Genomic DNA, 21066 nt, shown 5'->3' on the forward strand with positions numbered 1-21066 from the left:
CCTACGCAGCAGATCTAGCTCCCCCTGAAGACGAATGCATCTCCTGCAAGAGAGGTATCTGCACCCCTCATCTTTCCAGGTAGCAATAGATGTTGTGCCGTTTGGACATTGACCCCATCCCTCTGAAGTTCCAAGTAAGGAGCTCGAGCTCATTGTGTGAAATATTCGTTGTAAGTCCCAGCCTACCCCCACCACGGCCCCCACCCTGTCTTGGTCCCCAAAATGGGTGAAATGCGTGCCTCAACCTGGTTTGAAAACTTAAACAATATACATTCAAAATAACCCCAAAACAATAAACAAATTCCCAATCCCAGGGAATGCAGGGAATAGCCATCTGCCCAAACCATGAATACATCTTTCTAGTTCAAGATAGGCCCACACCAGCCACAGCTAGAGCCTACAGGGATGTCATGGTTCCAAAGAAGAATGTGCTCAAACACACGGAGTGGTGATTCCTGGTGTGGTGCCTGCAGTGCATCGTTCCCAATAATCCTCCAGTCTTACAGCTGCACCATTTGCTAGAACAGCTAGTGGTCCCATAGGAGCATCCAGGGGGCCCCCATGTGAGGAAAAAAGGAAGGAGAGTGGGGAAGACCCCCAGCTAAATAATCTCATCCGCACTTTTGTGTCTCACTGTGGGTAAGTCAATCCTGTCCAAGTCTGAGCCCCCAGATCCCTTGAGGTAAGTTTAACCAGCTTCCGATGAGGGACCACCATCTCAGACAATCTTGGCAACTTCCTGCAGGGTGGCTTCTCACTCACGCTCAGTATGAGAGGGACTCGGTTTCTTTGGACGAATGCGTTTTAGATCTCTTCCTGGTTTTGCAGCCTTCGGTCATGGGAGGTCGACCCCACATGCTCCAATGGGTCTCGGTTCTATATGCCTCAATCCAGTACCAAGCCTCCCTAGGGTCCTCACAGAAGTGTGTATTGCCATCAAGAGCCACATGGAGCTGTGCAGGGAACATGAGGGAGTACTGAAGGCCCTCCTTCCATGAGGCTTTCTTGACTGTCAGGAACGAGTCCCGCTTCTGCTGAACTTCAAGGGTATAATCCGGGAACATTGAGACCCTGGGGGGTTATTCCCAGTCTATTGGGGATCCTCAGTGGCTTTGTTGTTCCCTGATGGCGCCTCCATAAAGGGCCTCCTCTCCCCGGAGTCCAGTCGCCACAGCCGACCTCCTCTGCGCAGCCCCAGGAGCAGTTAGGCGCTCTCTGCAGTCAGGACGACACCACTGTGTCTCCAGTCCTCAGCGGCTACTCGGGGAAGAGGGATTCTGTCCTGCCTCTACCTCTGCAATCCACTGGGCCTTGACTCAGGCCCGGGAACCGGCAAGGCCCACCTAAATTGGCAATCTACACTCCTTCCTCCTCTGGGCTCCGAACTGAGCCCTGACAGATTCACTGCCCAAGGCAGGGGACCCAGCAGACCCCCGCTATTCTCCCCCTCCATTGGGCCCCACCCCAGACCCTGAGAACCCTCCAGAGTGCTCACCGGTACTCTGTCTGTGCCCAGGCCACAAGGGTCATCAGGATCTGAAGGTCCACCGCTGCTCACTGCTTGGCTCCTGTCTATGCCCCGAGGGTACATCACCCGCTCTCACCTCTGCTTGATCCCCGCTGTGTACCACTCACTGCCGTATGTATTCAGGGCTCCATGCCCCGGAGCCTGGTCCCAGAATTTCCCCCACACGCAGCCCACACCATCGCCCAGGGCCAAGCCACCGTCAATACTCCCTAAAGTGGCCGGGCCCGTACAGTTCCAGCCAGGCAAGGAGCCCAGAATTCACTTCACCGCCTCAGGGGTCTCTGGGAAATGGCAGGAGGCGAGGTCTCTTCTTGCCTCCGCTAAGTCCCTGCTGGGCACTGCTCGCCACCGTCTGCACCCAGGGCTCCACGCCCTGGGGCACAGTCCCGGGATAGGCCTCTCACCCAGCCAACACCACCGCCCAGGGCCAAGCTGCGGCCACCGGTCACTTAAGCAGCCAGGCTCGCACGGCTCCAGCCCAGGACTCACACCACTACCTCAGGCATCCTGGGGAAATAACGGCAGGCTATCACTTCTCTCACAGGCACGGCTCCCACATGGGCCTGAGGTTGCCGGGGGTCCCTGATCACTACCTCACCACGTTGGCCCCCGTGGCCCCACCAGCTCCAGGGGTCCGTCTCTGGTACAGCCCCGGAGTTGGGAATTGATGTCAGTGCAGCCAGGCTGGCGATTGCACCCAGGATTCATGCACATTGATGGCAGGCCGGCACGTAGCTATTTGCTCACGTGTCCGCCATCTTCAGCCGCTATCCATGCCCTTCATTTATTAGGCCCTAGGGACTGCATCTCCCAGGGCCTTTTTTACTAAAAAGGGAGGGCTGTGTGCCCCCCTCCATGACCATTTTGGGCCTAGGAGACCCCAAACCCAGAGGCCCTACACTCTATTCAAAGGGGGGTGCTCTGGTACAGTTCAAAAGTCTGCTACCAGCTAGAAGGAGCATTTTCAAGCTGAGATAGGAGTTTTTATTTGCACCCATTTGGCTGGAGTTAAAAAAAAGCTCCTGTCAAGTGGACACACGTTTTCCTGTCTACCACGTTGTGGGTCAGGGATCAGCTGCATCCTCGGGTGGACTCCCGTGGAGGACATAAGATGTAAAATGACCCCAGGGGATGAGGTCCTTGGGGCCTTTTGAGGCTCAAGCAGGGGGCTGCATGTCTCCCTCCATGGAAAAAATAATTCGAGCCCTTGGGACCCCATTCCAGGCCTGGGGATATGGGACCAAACACGCCTCATCCCCCCAAAAAATAAATATTGCTGTCCCACCGTCCCCCTCCTACCACGGAAAAAAGAAATTCTGGAGATTCATGCCTCCTCCACAAATTCACAGTAAACAAATATTTCAGTTTGGCTTACAGCCATTTTAGGATTTGTAACTCAGACCTGAATCCCAAAAAATACATAGGGGCAGGGTAGGATACAATGACACCCAGGCCTGGTGGTGAAGTCCCAGACAGACTCCACCTGGGGCCAAAAATAAGAATCCTCAGCATAATGTAACCCAAAAATATGCAGACTCTCGTGATTGTAAAAAAATACCCATTGGCGCGGGCAAGAGACCGGGGGAGGTGCATTTTCTATTTAGGGGGAGGGAGCTCATGGCCTCTCTCCCAAGCTTCTAAGAGGCCGTGTGGACCCACTCCTCAGCCCCAAAAAGGTCCTGAGGACCCCACCCCTGATGCCAGCTCACACCAGGGATAGAATTGTTTCCCTGGTATATCTAAATCTCCCAATAAGCAGAATCAAGCAGGCATTCCCTACCTGCATCAGCAGGGTAGGAGCAGACTTCTAGTGGATTGCACTCTTGTGGGCAGGGAATCAGATATTAGTCCCACCCTGAGGGAGCATGCTAAGACAGCAGCTCTGGCCAGGTGAGAGCAATGCTGTATCCCACACCATATGGGTATTTGGTTGGGGCCAAAGGGTACCAGGGCCTTTCTCATGGCCCTTTCTCATGGCCCCCAACATGCACATGTCCTATATGAAACCACATCAACTCTTTGCTATATTTGGGGAGGACTGCTGAGCTGCCCAAAGTGTGGGCAATTGGACATGGACTTCCTGCACATGACTTGGAGCTGTGAGAGGCTGCAGACTTTTTGGCAGGCAGTACTTTCTAAGCTTAATGCTGCGCTGGGGCGGGCCTTGGAATCAACAGCAGTAACGGGCCTACTTGGACTATGCCCCCGTCCCCCAAATGGAAAGTCGGCAACAGAATCAAGGACCTGCCCTTGGTGTTAGCACAGAGATGTATAGCAGTGACATGGAAGCAATTAATGGGGCCACAGACCTACAGGAGTTGACAAAGTGGGCTAGGGGCAGAAGGCAGGACACTGCATAGAGAGGAACTGAGGGGTCTGTGACAGCACCCGGTCGCAGACCTTTGGAGGGATACCCTACATATCTGGGAGCACCCAAGCGATGTTAATAATTCGGACAAAGACAGGGAAACCCCTACGCACTGATAGATATTCCTTCCCTCCCTCCCTAAAAGAGAAACACCATGACAATGTACGATTGAGCTCAGTGCGCCCCTGCATCTAGCACATCTGAATCAGGAGCTGGTCCCCCCGCACCCGCATGTCCCCTAGAGTCCCTCCTAGTGTCCTCAACCTGAGCTATTGCTGGTCTCAACTTTTTGTCGTGCTTTTTTTTCCTTTCTTTATTTCTTTAATAGTAATAGTACTGTTCATTGAGAGCCTATCATAGGAGCATTACATGGCAATATAACACTCCCTACCCGGTTTTGTCACCTCCGAAACAGGAAAGTACATCACTTTTCATGAATACACAAATATGAAGGCATACGTGCAGACACTTCTGCTACCCTCACGGATTCTAACAGGGATAACTGCATTACAGGAAAGGGGAGATTTTGTACACAATCAATGTTGGATGATGCTTAGTGTAAAGAATGTAAATCACTGAAATTGTGTGCTGTATACTAAGTGCTAAACTGAAGTGATAATCAATGAAAATATTTACTTACGATGTACCCTATATTAATAAAATTCCAAAAAACAGATTTAAAACAAAAAAATACATGTTTAATGATGGGAAAACATACAGGTCGAGGTCAACTAGACTGACTGGTACACAGTGACAGAAAACCCATTGATTTATAGATACTATAGGGAGAGAGCTAAATTAAAAAGTGTCTGAGTGATCAAGTGAAAAATATATGAAAGTGAATAGTAGAATGCATAAAGTGAATATGTGAGTGGAGCAAGGAAATTGGCAAAAGGTGGAGAGGATGGGAGAAATTAAGGGGTACATTTTGCGTGTAGTGGTGGAATAAGTGTTTGTTGCTGTGAATATTGTGTGGGGGAGGATGAGTATGGCTCTTATCTGTGAGTTATGAAGTAAGTTATTTAGGTGGTGAAGGTAAAAGGCTGAGCTGTCGATTAAAATGAATAAGTGAGTGTGTTTGAGTTGTGGAGTTAGCAGGTGAGTAGAATGGGTATACTGAGGTATTTTTTATCTATTAGTTGCTGCAAGAGGCATTTGGGAGGTTGTGAATTCCACTACGTTGCTGGTAGATGAAACGCTCAAACTAGAGACTATTGTATTAACTAATGATTGGGTAGAATACTTGTTGAAATTATTTTCCCGCACCTCCCAGACCGTCAACGTGGATTTGGACACAAAAGTTCCGTTTCACATGAGAGCATCTCAGGCCTTGTGTAATTCAGTCTAGGGAGCTGATGTAATATTAGCAATAGAGAATAGCCGGCATGCGAAAGCTCCAGTTTCTTATAGAATTCCAATAGATTGGTATAAACATCTACCAGATTTCTGGGCCTGTTAATAATCAAAATAATAAAAGCTGCTATGGTGGGACTCCTAGTCAAGACATGGCAGGAATCCATCATAGTTCCAATTTTTAAAAAGGGGGACAAGAGTCAACCTTACTTTTGACGCCTTATTTTTTTGTTGGATGGTACAAGTAAAATCTAGGGCAGGATTATTTTGGCCAAATTAGAACTATGGGTGTCCATGTCTCAGGTGCTCTCGTTCTTTCAGTTTCAGTTTCGACCAGGGCTTGGAACCATGGAGCAGTTGTTAAACCTTTCCCTAATTTTCCAAAAACATACAAAGATTCAAAAAGGCTGTGGTCATCTAGCCTTTATGGATTTAAAGTGTGCCTTTGATACAGTTGACCGTCCTAAACTATGGCCTGCAATGGCTCCCTTAGGGATTAATGGAACAATGATCACCTTGCTCAGCAGGCTCCATAATTGTAGATCAGCTAGAGTGCGTAATAATAGGGAGGGAGACCTAACAGAAGAATTTTCTTCTGATATGAGGGTCAGGTAGGGCTGTGTTCTGGTTGGCTGTGTTCTGGCTCCATTTGTTTTCCTATAGCATATTATCGGGTTAGGAGAACATTTATGTAGGGTGAGGGAGGACTCCCAGAGGGCCAATTTATGCCGAATTCCTATGTTACTATATGCAGACGTCTATATGCAGATGATGCTGTCCTCACAGAGAGGACAGCTAATAGCCTACAAATTTTGCTTGTTGCTTTTAGTGTTTTTATGAATAATTTATGGCTCAAGACCAATCTCTCCAAATCATACATAATGAAATGTGGGCCAACAAATGCTAAGACAAGGGAATTTTTACTCAGAGGGGAAGAAATCAGGAAAGTCCCTCATGTTACCTATCTGGAAGCCCCATTTGATTTGGAAGTTTTTACTAAATGTCAGAGCCGTGCAATTTCAAAAGTCGATTGATGCCGTCTTTAGTTTTGCCAAGAGTCTGGGCCATGAGCCAATCAAAGAAATCTTATGTAAATGGCTCTCAGTGTGGCTGGGATATGTAAATTGTAACTTGCTTCAAGTAGTAGAAAATAAGTTTATAAGGAGACTGCTTGCAGTGCCTCAAACAACCTGTTACTTTTTTCATGAGGAATCTGGTTTCAGCTTTTTAAATGATTCTTTAAAACTGCAGCCGCAATTTCTCCAGATAAGAATTTGGAAATACCCTGAGGCACTTTTTTGTAGAACAATATTCATCAAAACAAGTTTTGCCAGGATGGGCACCCCAGAATACCTTACAAACTCTGAAACCCTGAAAAATGTTTCATCTGCCAAAATTAAAACACTGTTCTGAGCGATCAAGTGCAGCATTTAATGTTGCTGGACAGTTGGAGTTTTCTTGACAGCCCCAAAATACAACCCACCCTCTATTTGTAGTTAAACCTGAGTGAGAGGAAAAGTCTTTGTTGACAAGGTTTCAGTTAAAAACTATACACTTCCTGGCTGCCATTCTAACCTGGTTCACATGGTTTTCCTCACTCCCTGTCTGTCCTTGTGACGGCTCTGCATGCCAAAGCACAGAGGGCCAAATGTACTAAGTTGTTTTTTGGCACAAATGGGTTTTAGACCCGTTTGCACCGGCAAAAACCTGTGGCCCATGTACTAATCCTATAAATAGGATTAGCAACTCGCTATTAGGAAGGGGCATTCCCTTTCTAATAACGACTCCAAAAGCTATGTAAAAATGTTTTGCGACCGCAGTTGCAGTTTACCACCCTTCTCAAAAGGGTGGTAAAGCACTTGTAAATGTGAAGGGGTCTCCAGGGGACCCCTTCCCCTTTGGGAATGCATGCGCAAACATGTTTAAGGGCTGGCAATGGTCACAGGGACCACTGCCTGCCCTTAAAAAACAAAAATGAAAATTTGCATTCCATTTTCCTTTAAGTTATATTGACTACATTTGAAAAAAACTGCTTTATTTAAAAGCAGTCCCAGGCATGGTGGTCAGCTGACCCCAGCAGGCCACCATCCCTGGGAGTGCCAGCCATTCCCAATGGGGTCGCATATTGCTATAGGCTTAATAATATGCATGAGGCATGCAGTTTGCGACCCCATTGAGAATCACAAACAGTGTCTCTGACACTGTTGTACATTGATGTTTGTGACTCGCAAATTGCGATTGCAATTTTATGCAATTTGCGAGTCGCAAACATTAGTGGTCATACATCTGGCCATAAGCACTTTATTCTATTTTGTAATTTTCACCCCCCCCAGAGAAAACTTTCTTATCCCGTTACTATTAGCATTGGAAATTAGAGCCCATGAGTTGGTGATGGCTTATTTGCACTCTTTGGGAAGTACTGATATTATATGTGGAGTTTTAGACTACATTTTTACAGTGTTTAAGACTCATAGCAAATATTAGCACGTATCTTTGAAAGCCTTCTATGAATACACCTTATTACTGTTTTTAATGTTTATTTATTTTGCATCATGGAAATTTACATGATTTTATGTGAATGTTTATGGGTTTCTAGAGTCGCATAAAGTATTTTAATTGATGGATAGTTGCTCTATCTAGCTGCCATTGTTGTGTCATCCTTGTTCTGGCGCAACTTCAGGCATGTGCATGACTGGAGGTTGACATGAGTGGAATTAGAGTAAGTGATCTGCTCCGATTGTGCCAGGGCAGATTTTTAGAGAGATATGTTTTAAATTGCATATCCTGGTGAGAGTTCTCTAAGAGTAGGTTAGACACTAAAGCACTAGTGGCGTAATTAAATATTTGGGGGCCCTCTTGAGAGGAATGTTGAGAGGTCCCCAGCCATATCCATGGCCAGGTAATCACCACTCACTCTGTGGAAGTACTTTAAACACTTAAATCCCTCTGAAACCTACACCAGCAAAGGCACTTGCCAAAGGGGCTGCTCACCCCTCCATGGTGTCCAATGGTTAGATCCCTGCATGGGCTATCCCCAAGCAGGGAGGGGTACCATTGGAAAAGGAAGATCCCCCTTCCAATTATACCACACCTGTCTTTCTACATGCTCAGGGCTGGGATAACCCTCTGAGCATGAAGAAAGTGAAACTGAAATGAGCCTATAGCCTCATTTGAGTTTCGGTTTCAGAGAAATAACGTCAGTGCAACGTGCGAGCTGATCGTCATTTCCCTGAAACCATCAGAACAGCCTCAGGAGTTGAGAAAACCTTTCACTAGCTCCCGAAGCTGTTCAGGCCTCAAAGAAATCCCTCTGCTGCCCTCACCAGGGGGATTTTTAGTGCCGTGTGTGCGGACAGCCGGGAGCCATCCTGCGCACACAAGTACCATGTCGCAGAATGACTCCCAGCCGTCCTGCACACGGAACAGGTTAAATCTACCGAGAGCCATTTGATCACCTCATGGCATCGAATAGATCGTGTTCTTTTTTTATTTTTTATTATAGAGTTGTATACTAGCGTGAACTAGACCCGAATCGGGTATCAGAGCGCTTTACATGAGCACCAGATTCGTTAAAGAAGGACACATTCATTTTTGTTAGGCGCTGGAAGATTAAGTGATTTGCCCAGAATCACAGGATGTTAAGCGTCGTTGCCGAGCCTCAAACCTGGTTCCCCAGCTTCAAGGTTGACCGCTCTAGCCGTAAGGCTGCATCCTCGTCTTTGAAACGGTGCATGTATATTACTGGCTGTTGTTTGCCAGTCTGATATTGCTTCCTTATAATTCATTAAGCTTCTCCGTTAAGAGGGGCATATTAGATGACAAGGTGTTGTGGAAGGAGTTCTTGAGTTAATCACTGGGCACGTGGTGATTTTAGGTAGGGCAGGCTCATCTAGAGTGAACCTAAATAAATGGTGATCCGACCATATTCACGGAATTATGGAGAGATAAATATGGTGAGACTGATAGACCAAATCTGGTCCAGGCCGTGGCCTTTATTGTGAGTCAGGCCAAATATTTGTTGGGTAAGGTTAAGATTGTCTAGCATTTTTGCCAGATCCCTGGAGTTTGCCCCCCTTGTCTCCTCATTTTCCCAATAATTCAGGTCTCTGAGAAGCAGGATTTTTGCTGTCAATAATCAGCGAGGACATGTTTTTAGTTGTTAGCCAGTCATTGAGGAAATTCCTGTATGTGATCTGATGGTCTGTACATAAGGACACACACCATTTAGGAGGTGGAAGATTCTAGTTTAATTATAATGTTATCACCTGACATGATATGTAATGGTGTAAATTTGGTGAAGTCCAGATGTCTTTTGATTATTGCTTCAACTCCTCCACCTTTTTTCCCTGATGGTCTATTTATATTTAAAACCTAGTAGTTTTCTGGCAAAGCTGCTAATATGTCTAGCATGGATTTGTTTGTTATCCGTGTCACAGTCATTAGCAGAATGTACTGTGATTCTGTGTTAATAGATGGAATATTTCTAACTGATGTTTGACCTTAGATGGTGTGTTAAGATATAAAATAGTGAGACTGTTGGTTTTATGTATGGTGGGAGTGGAGGGTGTGCTATTGATGGTGGCTGTGATATTGTTTGGGTTCTGCTTTGTAATGGCCATGTTAAAGGAGGGATTATAGAGACATAACGATTTAAGTCTATGGTCCACTGAGGATTCCAGTGACTTAGGGGCATATGTATCAAAATCTCCATTTGCGAATCTCAAATAGCGATTTTTTGAGAATCGCTATTTGAGAATTGCAAAACGGGATGTATTGAAAAATTCTCACATATTTTGGGAATTCTTAATATTCCTTAATTGCGATTAGCAAATTGCGAAATAGCAATTAAGGAATACCTTCCCATTCATTCCTATGGGCCAGGAGGCCCATAGCACTGAATGGGAAGTCATTCTCAAATTGCAAATCGCAATTTGCTAATCGCAAATTGAGAATAATTTCAAAGGTGCAAGGGTGTCATGATGACACCCTGATGCACCCCTGAAATTAGCATGTGTGCGCATATGGCGCACATACATGCCCTAAGGGCATGTATGTGCGCCACATGGCACTTTGAAAAATGCCAAAAAGTGCATTTGTCAAAGAAATCGCAAATTACCACCAACTTGAAGTTGGTGGGAATTTGCGATTTCTTAAGGAGAAATGGCACAACTTGGGTGCGTGTTACATGGCATTTATGGAATCGCAAAATTAGCGATTCCTTAATAATGCGATGCTAAAATGGCTCATACATCTCATGTTGCGATTTTGTATTCGCAAACGCTATTTTTTTGCGAATCGCAGCGTTTGCGAATACAAAATCATTTGATACATATGCCCCCTACTTCGTGAAGAGAAGAGTATTAATTCATTAGATGTATAGGTCAGGTTTTGGGCATAGGAAATGGCCCCTGGCCCCAGACGGATGCAGACAGGCACAGATGGGCTTGCCTTTGGTGCTCCAGCGTTGCACCTACTCTGCCGCCAGGGCTTTAAGGGATCCAGAGCTCTTGCTAGCTCTGCCCTTCTGCGTACTGATTGGTTTTCATAATCCAATCAGAACCAAATGCGTCCAAATGCGACCAGCATTCAGAGTGCTGTGATACGATTAAACAAATCAGATTCAAGCTCACAGTACTGTAGTTTTAAAAAGATAGATTATTAAAGGTCAAATTCATATTCATAGTGCTTCAGTTTTAAAATTAAAGATGTTTAAAATGTGAGTTGCATAAAGCAAACGCAGTGCCGCTTTCTTTACCAGCGCGTCCCCAGTGCCACCAGAGTGTTAAGGGCTCTGGAGCGCTTGCCTGCTCCGCCCTTCTATGTACTGATTGGTTCCCCTAATCCAATCAGAACCAGACTCACCACGTCCTTAAGCGATGAGCATTCCGTGTGCTGTGATACCAATAAACAAATCAGGTTCAAGTTCACACACAGTACCTAATGTGCCAGAGTGCCAAATGTGCCATCGTCGCAAGTCTATTTTGCAGTTCAAAAACCTTTATAAATCTTGATTCGCAACAGCAGGATGTGAAAAGTACACTAAACATATTTGGCAAACCAGACCCATAGGGCAGAAACTCTCATAAAAATACTAGCAAAACATTTTAGTTGACAGAAATTGTTCTTCATGTTTCTAGAGAAAGTGTCCTTATATTTTCAAAACAACACAACAATTTCGAAGATATTTTTATTATGTTTATAAGTGATTATATTTTAGAGTCAGTTCACTTTGATTACGCCACCGTCTCTTTGTAAATAAATCAGAAATATAACACATTTTTGAAGATGAAAGTTAAGATATCCTCTTATCTCTCAGAGACACTAGTTTGGTTGGATGCTTGTTTTCATGTTTATGGCATTGACACCAGGATTCATATACATTTCGTAGGACTTAATCAGTGCCACACAGTCTGAAAAAGACAAAAAAAAATGAATTATCAGCCCCAGCCACCAGTAGCATACTGTTAAACCTCTCACTGCATTCAATTTGCGCTACCTTGTCCTTTATGATTGTAAAATTCAACTTTATTACACCTCAAAGGGTGAAAGTTATCAATCACTGAGAACTGGTGTGTGCGGCCAAGGGGGTGCATTCAAAGTCTGCGGAAGAGACCAAGGCATGTTGTCACCGTAGCTGTGACTAAGCATTCATCGAAGTAGTTTCAGGTATTTCTGAGTTTTTGAGGGTCTGAGAAAGAGGAATTTGCAAAGTACTTCTAAATACTTTTCTGAATACAGCCATATTTGTAATTATTGGGCTAAATATCAAGGAGCTTATTTATGAGAGGCTTACACCACCGGGGCGTCACTATGTTTTACGCTCCAGCGGCGCAAACCTCACAAACATATCTGCATGGCAATGCAAAGCCTCTGTTCGAGGTTTGGCATGGCCTCATTCATATGGAGTAAGACAACGCAGCGCAGGTCACTGCCTTGCCTTACTCTGCATCAAGGAGGCGTTCCATAGGCATTGCCGTGGGTGACCCCATGCAGCTCCAGTGAACTTTGATGTTGCCCCATATTTACTTAAATAATTAAACCTGGAGCAGCGCCAAAATCATACACCTCCCAATAGCAGGCATAACAAGAACTATTTTTATTCCTCCTCAGTTTTTCCAATTTCCCTGTGTGCTGCATTCTGCAGCATGCATAGAAAGAGGTAAATGCCTCTCTGGATTGCTTTTGTGCAGGAAGGTGCACCTTCATGCACAAAAAAATCCTTCCTGCAGTGGAGGCACCGTGGCACCTTGGCACGTTCATGCTAGGCAATAAATTGTGCGCCAGCGCAGGGAGAAACGACAGGAACGTAGCGTATTGCATAAATATATTGTATTCCTGCCCTTTCATATTAGAGTAGGGCAGCGCAGCAAGAAGACTTGCCCAAGGGCCTCATTTACGAGGAATTGGCTAGGGCAGCGCAAACAAGTGTTCTTGCTGCACTACCCTATGCCTATCTGAAAGGGGAAGAATACACTGTATTAATGAAATTCAGTGCATTTCTGCCCTTTCCCCCTGTGCGTGCGCACATGTTGCTACCTAGCACCAACATATGCAGCTTTGCATCTTAGTGCAAGGATACCTCCATTGCAGGTTGTTTTTGTGTCGGATGGGGCACCTTCCTGCGCAAAAACTATCCTGAGAGGCGTTTTCCTCTTTCATGTGTGCTGCAGAATCCAGCTCACATGGAAAGAGGAAAAAACAAGGAGAAATAAACGTATTTCTCCTTATTACACCTGATCTGGGGAGGCGTAAGGTTTTGGCACTGCCCCAGGTTTCCATAACTCCTTGACGTAGAGTAAGGCAAGGCATTGACTTGCGCTACTTTGTCTTACTCCTTATCTATGAGGCCATGCAAAGTTGCTTTGTGTGGCCTCATGGATATGATTGTGAGGCTTGCGCTGCCGGAATGCCAAAAGAAGTAACGCTCCAGTGGTGGCCCCAATAAGCTCCCAAATGTTTAACAGAGTGTGGTAAATATGTTTTTCTGTTTTATCCATTTGAATTAATACTATGTAGCGGTAATCCAACAGAAACCCCCACAATTATATTTCACCATATTGACCCAAACTGAAAAATCGGTTTAATGCCCGTCTGAAGTGCGTTTGTAGATCTAGTTAGTGCAAAATATAGGCCCTGCACTATAGTGCTCATTTGAGATTCATGCAAGAGAGCCAATAAATATGTGACTATTGGAGATGCATTTGAATAACTACTGTCAACTAATTTAAAATCCCCAGCCATCTATGGAACAGTTTGAAAGAGGTTCTGGAAGCACTTGTATTCTCTAAGGGAGAATGAAAGTTGGTCACCATGCCCACTGTGACTGAGGCGCAGCAATCCCAATACATGTTTCTGGTGTCTGGGATGGTGGCATTACATTTACTGGTTTGGGGTGCAGTGTCTGTACCCAGGGAGGATGCCTGCAACCTCCAGTAATCCTGATAAATAGATTACCTTAATATGTGTTATTTTTTAACAATGTGAATGCTCCTGAGTTAAATATTCATCAGTTTTGCAATACTGGCCTTGGAATTCAGAATATCTGCATCTGTAGGGTAGTTCTTGATCTTCTTCAGTAAAACTATCTTTAGGGCTCTCTCAGATGATTACAAATATCTTCAGTTTAAAACCGATTAGTTCACAATGAAGGATGACTGCTGACCTTAGAGAGAGTACAAGGACAGCCCAGTGCCTCACTTCTTCCTTCTATCCAGGTCTAGTCTGAGTCAAATACGCACCATTTCCTGCAAGAGCAGCCCCCAGGGCCTGCAGTGGCAGTTGCTCAAAAGGGGAGGCTTGGGCAGAATTTAGATTACACCGGAAAAATCAGAGTAATTTCAATTTTGGTATTACTCTTTGGTGTGGAATGACTAATAATTATGTGATTAGTCCTGCTTGCATAGCTAAAACTAATTTAGGGGAATAAAATCCTAATGTGAAAGCATATTTAGAGAGTGGCTGCCCGTGCCCACTATTCGTGTTTCTTAGCGCAAAATGCATCCTTGCGTCCACTTTGGATGTGAAGGGGCATTTTGCAAATGTTCCCAGGCCAGGAATGGGGTCCCCCAGGCTTGAAGTATTTTTACAGGGGAGGGGGACACGCAGCTCCCTCCTTGAGCCTCTAAAGGCCCGAGGATCCCATCTCCTGGGGCCACATTACATCTTCTGTCCAGGGGAGTCCACCCCAGGACACAGACTTTTGATCTGTTTCCCTGTCCGCCCCTTTGAATAAAGTATAGGGCCTCTGGGGATGAGGTCCTCGTGCCCAAAATGGTTCACGGAGTGGGGCTCAGACCCCCCCATTTTAGAAAAAAAGGCCCTGTGATTGGGGTCCCCAGGGCCTAATAAGGCTCAGGGAGGGGGACAGGCAGCCCTCCTCCCTTTAAAAAAAGGGTCTGGGGTTCCAAGGGCCAATTGAGGCTGAGGGAGGGGGGCTGAACATTTCAAATAACTATAACATTCCTTTAACCTTTGGTGAAATGTTTAAAATTAAAACAACAGCCCTGGAAATTGGGAATCCCAGGACCATGATAGACTTGGAGAGGGGGGCTACGGAGCCCTGTTCCCCTTTAAAGTATGTAGTGCCTTGAGGGCTGGGCTCCTTAGTGCCTAATGAGGCTCTGGAAGGGGTGCCAAGCGCCCCCTCACCTTACAAAAAACACCCTAGGGGATGAGGTCCCTAGGGACAGGCCCTGTGGCCAACCCCCCACCATACCAGAAGGTCATGCACAGCATAGGGTTGGCTTCTAGCAGGTGTTGCCCGCAATGCCTGGCCACAGGCCAGACCCTCTGGCCAACTCCTGTTTCATATGACCAAATGCCCTGTGCAGTGTGGGGTTAGCTGCCTTTAGAGGGGCTAGGCCAGGGTTGTGGCCAACCCTCTGCTTAGGGGTTTGGCCTGGTGGGTTTTGGCCAGCCTCCCCAGTGTGGGGTTGGTAGCATGCAAGGGGTTGGCTGCGGGGTTTGGATTTACACAGGGTAATTAAATGTTACTTTACATTAAAAAAACACATTGAAATTCAATTAAAAAAACAAAGGTTAAAGAAATGTTATAGTTAGGCGAAATGTTCAGTAACAATGTAACATTTTAATATAAAAACACACTGAAATTCATCAGTTATAGTTACAGGTATTTCAAGTAGCTATAACTCATTCCCTTTCCATACACTGCTAATTCCCCACATATCACATCACTCATGACATCTTCTATGACATCATTGATAATAACATCACTGCAATAGTTGCACTGAAATTATTGATTAGGGACATCTGTCATGTGAGAGAGGCCAGTTACTCCGCATATACCCTACTATGCACAATCATCATTTGAGAGAAAATTCTGAAAAGGTAGGCCAGTCCATCCATGAACACTACTATGCACACACGTCATCTGAAAGAGAGTTCTCAAAAGAGAGGGCGGTCCCTCCCACACCCTAGTACGGACACCCATCATCTGAGACAGGAGTCTGAAATGAGAGGCTAGTTCCTCACCGCACCCTACTATGGACACCCATCATTTGAGGCAGGGGTCTGAAAGTAGAGGCCAGTCCCTGCCTATTCACCAATGTGCATACCCATCATTGGAGACAGGGGCCTGAAATAAAAGATGATTAACTTCCCACACTTTACTATGCACACATGTTATTTAAGAGAGGGGACTCAGTGACGAGACCAGGACTGAAAAAAAAGAACATAGGGGGTGGAGAAAATCTTTCTCAAGAGAGAGGTTTCAGTGTAGAGGCTTCTTTGTTTGCAGAGTTTAATATACATACCCTAAGATACACAGCTATTATGCATGCAATATAGGTTAAATGATGGGCTTGTGAGACTCTTGCAAGAGCTGGAGTAATATTCAAGAGAGGGTAGGTGTTTGGGTGTGCCTGTTTTTGCAAGAGTCTTGCAGATGGCAGTATACCTACAAAAAGGGATTAACACCATGAAACAATCACATAAAACAATCACATAATGTTGGAATAGGGCCTTTAATGTAGTAATGAGTGATATCGTATGTGAGTCATTTGCAATACATGACGGGGCACACGCTATTGTTAGTGCTGCTTAATGTAACTGCTGAATTCCTGTGTTTTTTTTTAATGATAATGTTGTCACTGAATATTTGTCCTAACTATATGGTCACTTTAACCTGTGTTTATCAATGGATACATCAATTATTATAGTACACAGAAAGAAGTTTCAAAATCATTTATAATATTTTAAATACGGTACGAATAATGGAGTCTTACCGATTACTGAGGTAATATTTACAGACATAAGGGAAGGAAACTCCTGCCAGAGGGAAATCATTCCAGGTAATGTGTCCTAGAGCAGAAAGAAAATAGTTTTGTGTCATTTTTGTGTTATTTTTTTCTCAGCACCCTTAACTAAACTACTGTCTTTTAACATTTTCCATATTTATTTCCAATACATATGAAGGCGTTTCAACAGTAGAGATATACATTAAGGCCTTTATGGATGAGCTCAGTCAAATATGTAATAAATGTGGCTAGATTTGGGTGGGTATCGGTCTTCTAGACTTACAGGGTTAGTGATTAAACCAAATGTTTCTCCTTTTACTATTTCAAAGCCTTCAGGAGATGATATTACAAAGTTCAGCAATTATCTCTTTGGTGCATTATATATATATAGTGAATACATGCTTATATTTTTATTTAATACTATTTGTTTACATTTTCATCATTAAAAGGTCAATAGAAAATTCAATAATAGCAATATGATAAGAAACACATACATATTATAATTTCTGGTAATTAAATATCAATGAAAAAAAACATTTCCATGTTCAGGAAGTGAACAACTCCTAAATTAGTTTTTCACTTCTTAACCCTCCCATAGGTTATATTATTGGGGATTATTTAATATATTTTAAAAGCTGCAATTTCTAATTGGGATTAGGTAATGATGTTTAATGATACTCCTTCTTTAATGGTAAAGTCAGATTCAGTACAATTTTGAAAATGCCAGTTTTCAAAAGTTGGCATTTTCCTGCCCTAATCCCCTTGTGGTTGTTGCCTGTCTTGGATTACATGACTGGGTGTAGCTGACAGTTAAACCTTGTGAATTCCTCCCAGATAGTCACAAAATAGAGGGATTAGGTGGGCCTAAATTTGCCATCTGCTGGCAGGACTGGGGTAGGGGCGGAACTGAGTATAGTCCCACTTACACCTGAATAGCCTGTGCTATGCCTTCACACAATAACGGTGTATTGTCAGTGCAGCCAGTTTGGAGCCAGGTCAGGGGAGTAAGGAAATTCCATGCACTTCAAAGAACCTTCCAAAAGCTTCTCCCACCTCCTAGAAGAAGAGCACTAGGGTTTAGAAATAGGACCTTCAGACCAACTCCTAATTTGACGACTGGACCTGCGGAAGAACTCTTAGAGAACTATATGCTACTACGACCTGGTATACACTCTGCCAGAGTGCTACTTTACGTAAAAGGCTCACTATCAAAAGATTGATTTTACTATGAAAAAAAAGGTTTTTTTCAGTTGTTCAACATTTGGAATCACACAAAGAAGAACCCATTAGACTATATTGTTTTATAGATTTGAAACGGAAGAGGTGTTCCCCAAAAGACGCACAGGTGCAGTGAGAGTTAAGTGAGTAAAAAGTGCGCTAGTGCTATAGTATATATACATAAATGAATAGTGACTGTGGAGGATGCACAGATGTTTAATATGTACTCTGAAAAAGACTTGCAGGCTCCTAAATCACATACACACAGTACACTATTATCATATCAATGTTTAGGCCCAATGGTGTAATGAAAGTTTAAGGGCCCCCCCCGCAATGTACATGGAGGGCCCCCTGCTCCGGATTTAATCGGGACCGCTCAGGCCTGAGTACTGTGCTGAGGGGGCCCCCCTGCAGCTGGGCCCCCCCCCCCCCCACATCGTGGGGGGGATGCAGGAGCCTGTGTTACGTCCCTGTTTAGGCCCTCTAAAGTTATTTGTACTGGATCATCATCAGGCCAAAGAATAGGGAACACCCATGAGGTAGTACTCATGTAGTAAATGATGAACAGTGCATTTGAGAATGGATTCAGAAATCATAGATATGCTAAAATCTAATAACTATAATCCCCTTTAGAAATGTGTGACTTCTGTGGAGGATGGCTCCAAAAACTGTCCATAAACATAAAATGGGTACACAGTACGTAACATTCTGATGGTGCAAACAAATAATAAACCACTGTAGAAATGAGATGTGCCTGGAGAAGCTATGTTTCAGAACAGTGTGTCAAGAAATACCTGCCCCAATAGCATAAATGTCACCATTGAGGAATCGGTGTACCGTAAACTCAGCCAAAACAAGGGGTTCCTAAGTAGCAGGGAGACAGCTACATGAAACCCAAATGTGCACACAGTATGGGTCAGGGGGAAAGAGATTTACCCAGGAAAGGCACAATTTGGTTGAGTACAAAGGTGTAATATAATTTGAATGGCAGCCAACAACCATGGTGTTAGTAACCTTAAAACAAAGTCCTTGTTTATGAGGGTCTAAAAATGGGTAAAATTAAACTCTCACAGAAATGTGTCAAGGACATCACACTTTCCCACTTTTAATTTGGGGGGGTTTCAAAGGCTCACATCATCAATCTATGTGAACCATTTATAAATGATTTTCGAGGCTCATCGCATCAGTCGATGTGAGCGATAACTATTTTGATGAGCAAAGTGCTCTGAGTACCAGTAGAAGACTGGGACCAACCTGCTTGCATTGCCGGTCGGTTTGACTTTGTGGCTGCTCCTTCTGTGTTGTTTTCCGGAACAGAAAGTCTGTTTCAGCAGTGTGTCACCAAATGGGACTCTGACCTACTGGAACTGTTTTCGGATACAGCCCTCTGCCTCATCCATTTCAGCAACTAAGTCAGAACATAAAAATCTTCACTTCAGCTTCGCCAAATGAAGACAATCAATTTTTTTTTAAGACCGAAGGTAAGAGTTGACAGGGCCCAATACATTTCTTGTTTCCAAACCAGACTCCATTGTGGTCGGCCATAGCCTTTGACTATCAACCTGTCACTTGTGAACTAGAAATCACTGGTTGGCGCGTAGATCACTGAGGTGCTAGTTTTCACTTAAAACCTTATAAGTTCATAACTACAGTTCTACTGATTGGATTTTTATTTATTTTATTTATTTATTTGAAAGGTTTTATACAGAACAAATGCTAGACAGGCTGTGGGCAGTATGGAGACAGGGCACGGACCTGTTTCCCGGTGTCTGGAGAACAGCTGGAACAGAGGGCCACAACAAAACACAGCCTGAACAAATGCTAGACTGGCTGCAAGGCAGTCCAGAGTCAGGCCACGGACCTGGTTCTCAGGGTCCAGATGTTGCTGGAAAGAAAACGCCCCAACACGGTCCAAACAAACTCTAGACAGTGGCCTCACTGGGGGGTCCGGTCGTCACCATCTTGGGGGGGTACTCAGCAGGAGGATAGTTGGTTGGGCAACTCAGCGGGAGGAATGTCGGTCGGGCGATTTAGCTGAGGATCGTTGGTTGGGTAACATGGTAACAACTCACATTGGCCTCACTGGGGGGATTCAGTTGTTAGCCATCTTGAGGAGCCATCTTGAGGAGCACTTAATTCAGGAGGATCGTCAATTGGGCACTGAGGCAACCTGAGGACCAAAGTAGGCAGAGGGCTCAGATCCGGCTTCAGAGCTCCGGCAGCAGCACGAGTGGAGGGCTCCCCAAAAGGCAAACCAACACCAGTTATTAGCCCCGACAGGGAGGACCACGACAACGCCATATTGAGGCCCATTCAGACTAGGTGTTGTGGAGGATAAGGAGACGAGGCGAAGTACGCCCATGCCAGAGAAAATCAGTCCAGGAGAGCAGCATGTCCGATGGCAGATCCACACAGCATAGACACGTCTGGAGGTGGATGAGTTGTTGCACATCCGGCTCGGCGGGCTCGATCCAGGTGGATTTTTGTCATTGTAGTGTTAAATAAATTATTAATATTTACTCTTTTTTTCTAAACTTGTTTGGAAGTTTTTGGGTGTTGTGTTTCCACTGTATTACTGTTTGTGTGCTGCATAAATACTTTAAACTTTAAGTTATGCCTGACTGCCTTTTGTGCCAAGCTTCCCAGTGTTAAACTTATGTTATCTTAGTTTCCTTTGCTGTTCACTCTGCAAGGAACTGTGGCTGTTGCTTGATAAGGGCTAAGAACCAAGTCAACCAACAACCCATTTTCTCACAACTTCTTCATAAATAAATGACGCTTAGATATATTAGCACATTTACAATGAGAATGTCATTTTTGTGGAAAAACATAAGAATTACACATGGGAAAAACCCTAAGAAGCAATTAATGTGGATGCAATAGTTTCAGTTATAAAAATGATAAATATTGTGGAAACATGTTTAGGTTAGATTAAAATTAACTTGTAAATCTATTAAAGAAGTGATATCATTTGGATTTAATAGCTGAGAAATCCCAAAACGTTTTTAACATAAACATATTTAAAAAAATTTATGGGGTCCATTTAGGATGTTGGGCGGTGGCACCACCGCAGCGCTGGCAGTGCGGAAAAATGCCTTTTTACGCCCGTGAACAGCGGACCTCACACCCGGCATATTAGTATGGTCAAACATAGGCCATTTCCCGACCGCCCCGGTGCAGCGCGCACCGCCATCAAAAGCGGCGGTGTGAGCCAATGGAGACTCACCGCCGTGTGGAATGGTGTCTGCCCCGCTCCACAAATTAGGATGACTCAAGCAAGCAGACGCACCGCAGCAGAGACACCGCCCAACCAGAGACGGCAGAAGCTCGACAGCGGAGCGCGA

At 44.7% G+C, this 21066-nt stretch overlaps 1 protein-coding gene and 1 long non-coding RNA gene across 3 annotated transcripts in view; one reads left to right on the forward strand and one right to left on the reverse strand.

Annotated features, from left to right (window-relative positions):
• Positions 1-21066, forward strand: part of LOC146854035 (uncharacterized) — a 122530-nt gene that overhangs the window by 85381 nt on the left and 16083 nt on the right. The gene's annotated exons all lie outside the window — the stretch shown is intronic.
• The window catches only part of LOC146854036 (C-type lectin lectoxin-Enh4-like), a 114196-nt gene continuing 104561 nt past the window's right edge, over positions 11432-21066 (reverse strand). For both annotated transcript variants that reach the window (XM_085651890.1, XM_085651891.1), the window contains 2 exons: positions 16493-16568; positions 11432-11659 (listed from right to left, as the gene is read on the reverse strand). In XM_085651890.1, coding sequence (XP_085508016.1) covers positions 11641-11659; positions 16493-16568 — 95 coding nt within the window. In that variant the 3' untranslated portion in view covers positions 11432-11640. The remainder of the gene's footprint in view (positions 11660-16492; positions 16569-21066) is intronic.

Source organism: Triturus cristatus, chromosome 4_1 (genome assembly GCF_964204655.1).
Source record: "Triturus cristatus chromosome 4_1, aTriCri1.1, whole genome shotgun sequence".
NCBI classification, from domain to species: Eukaryota; Metazoa; Chordata; class Amphibia; order Caudata; family Salamandridae; genus Triturus; species Triturus cristatus.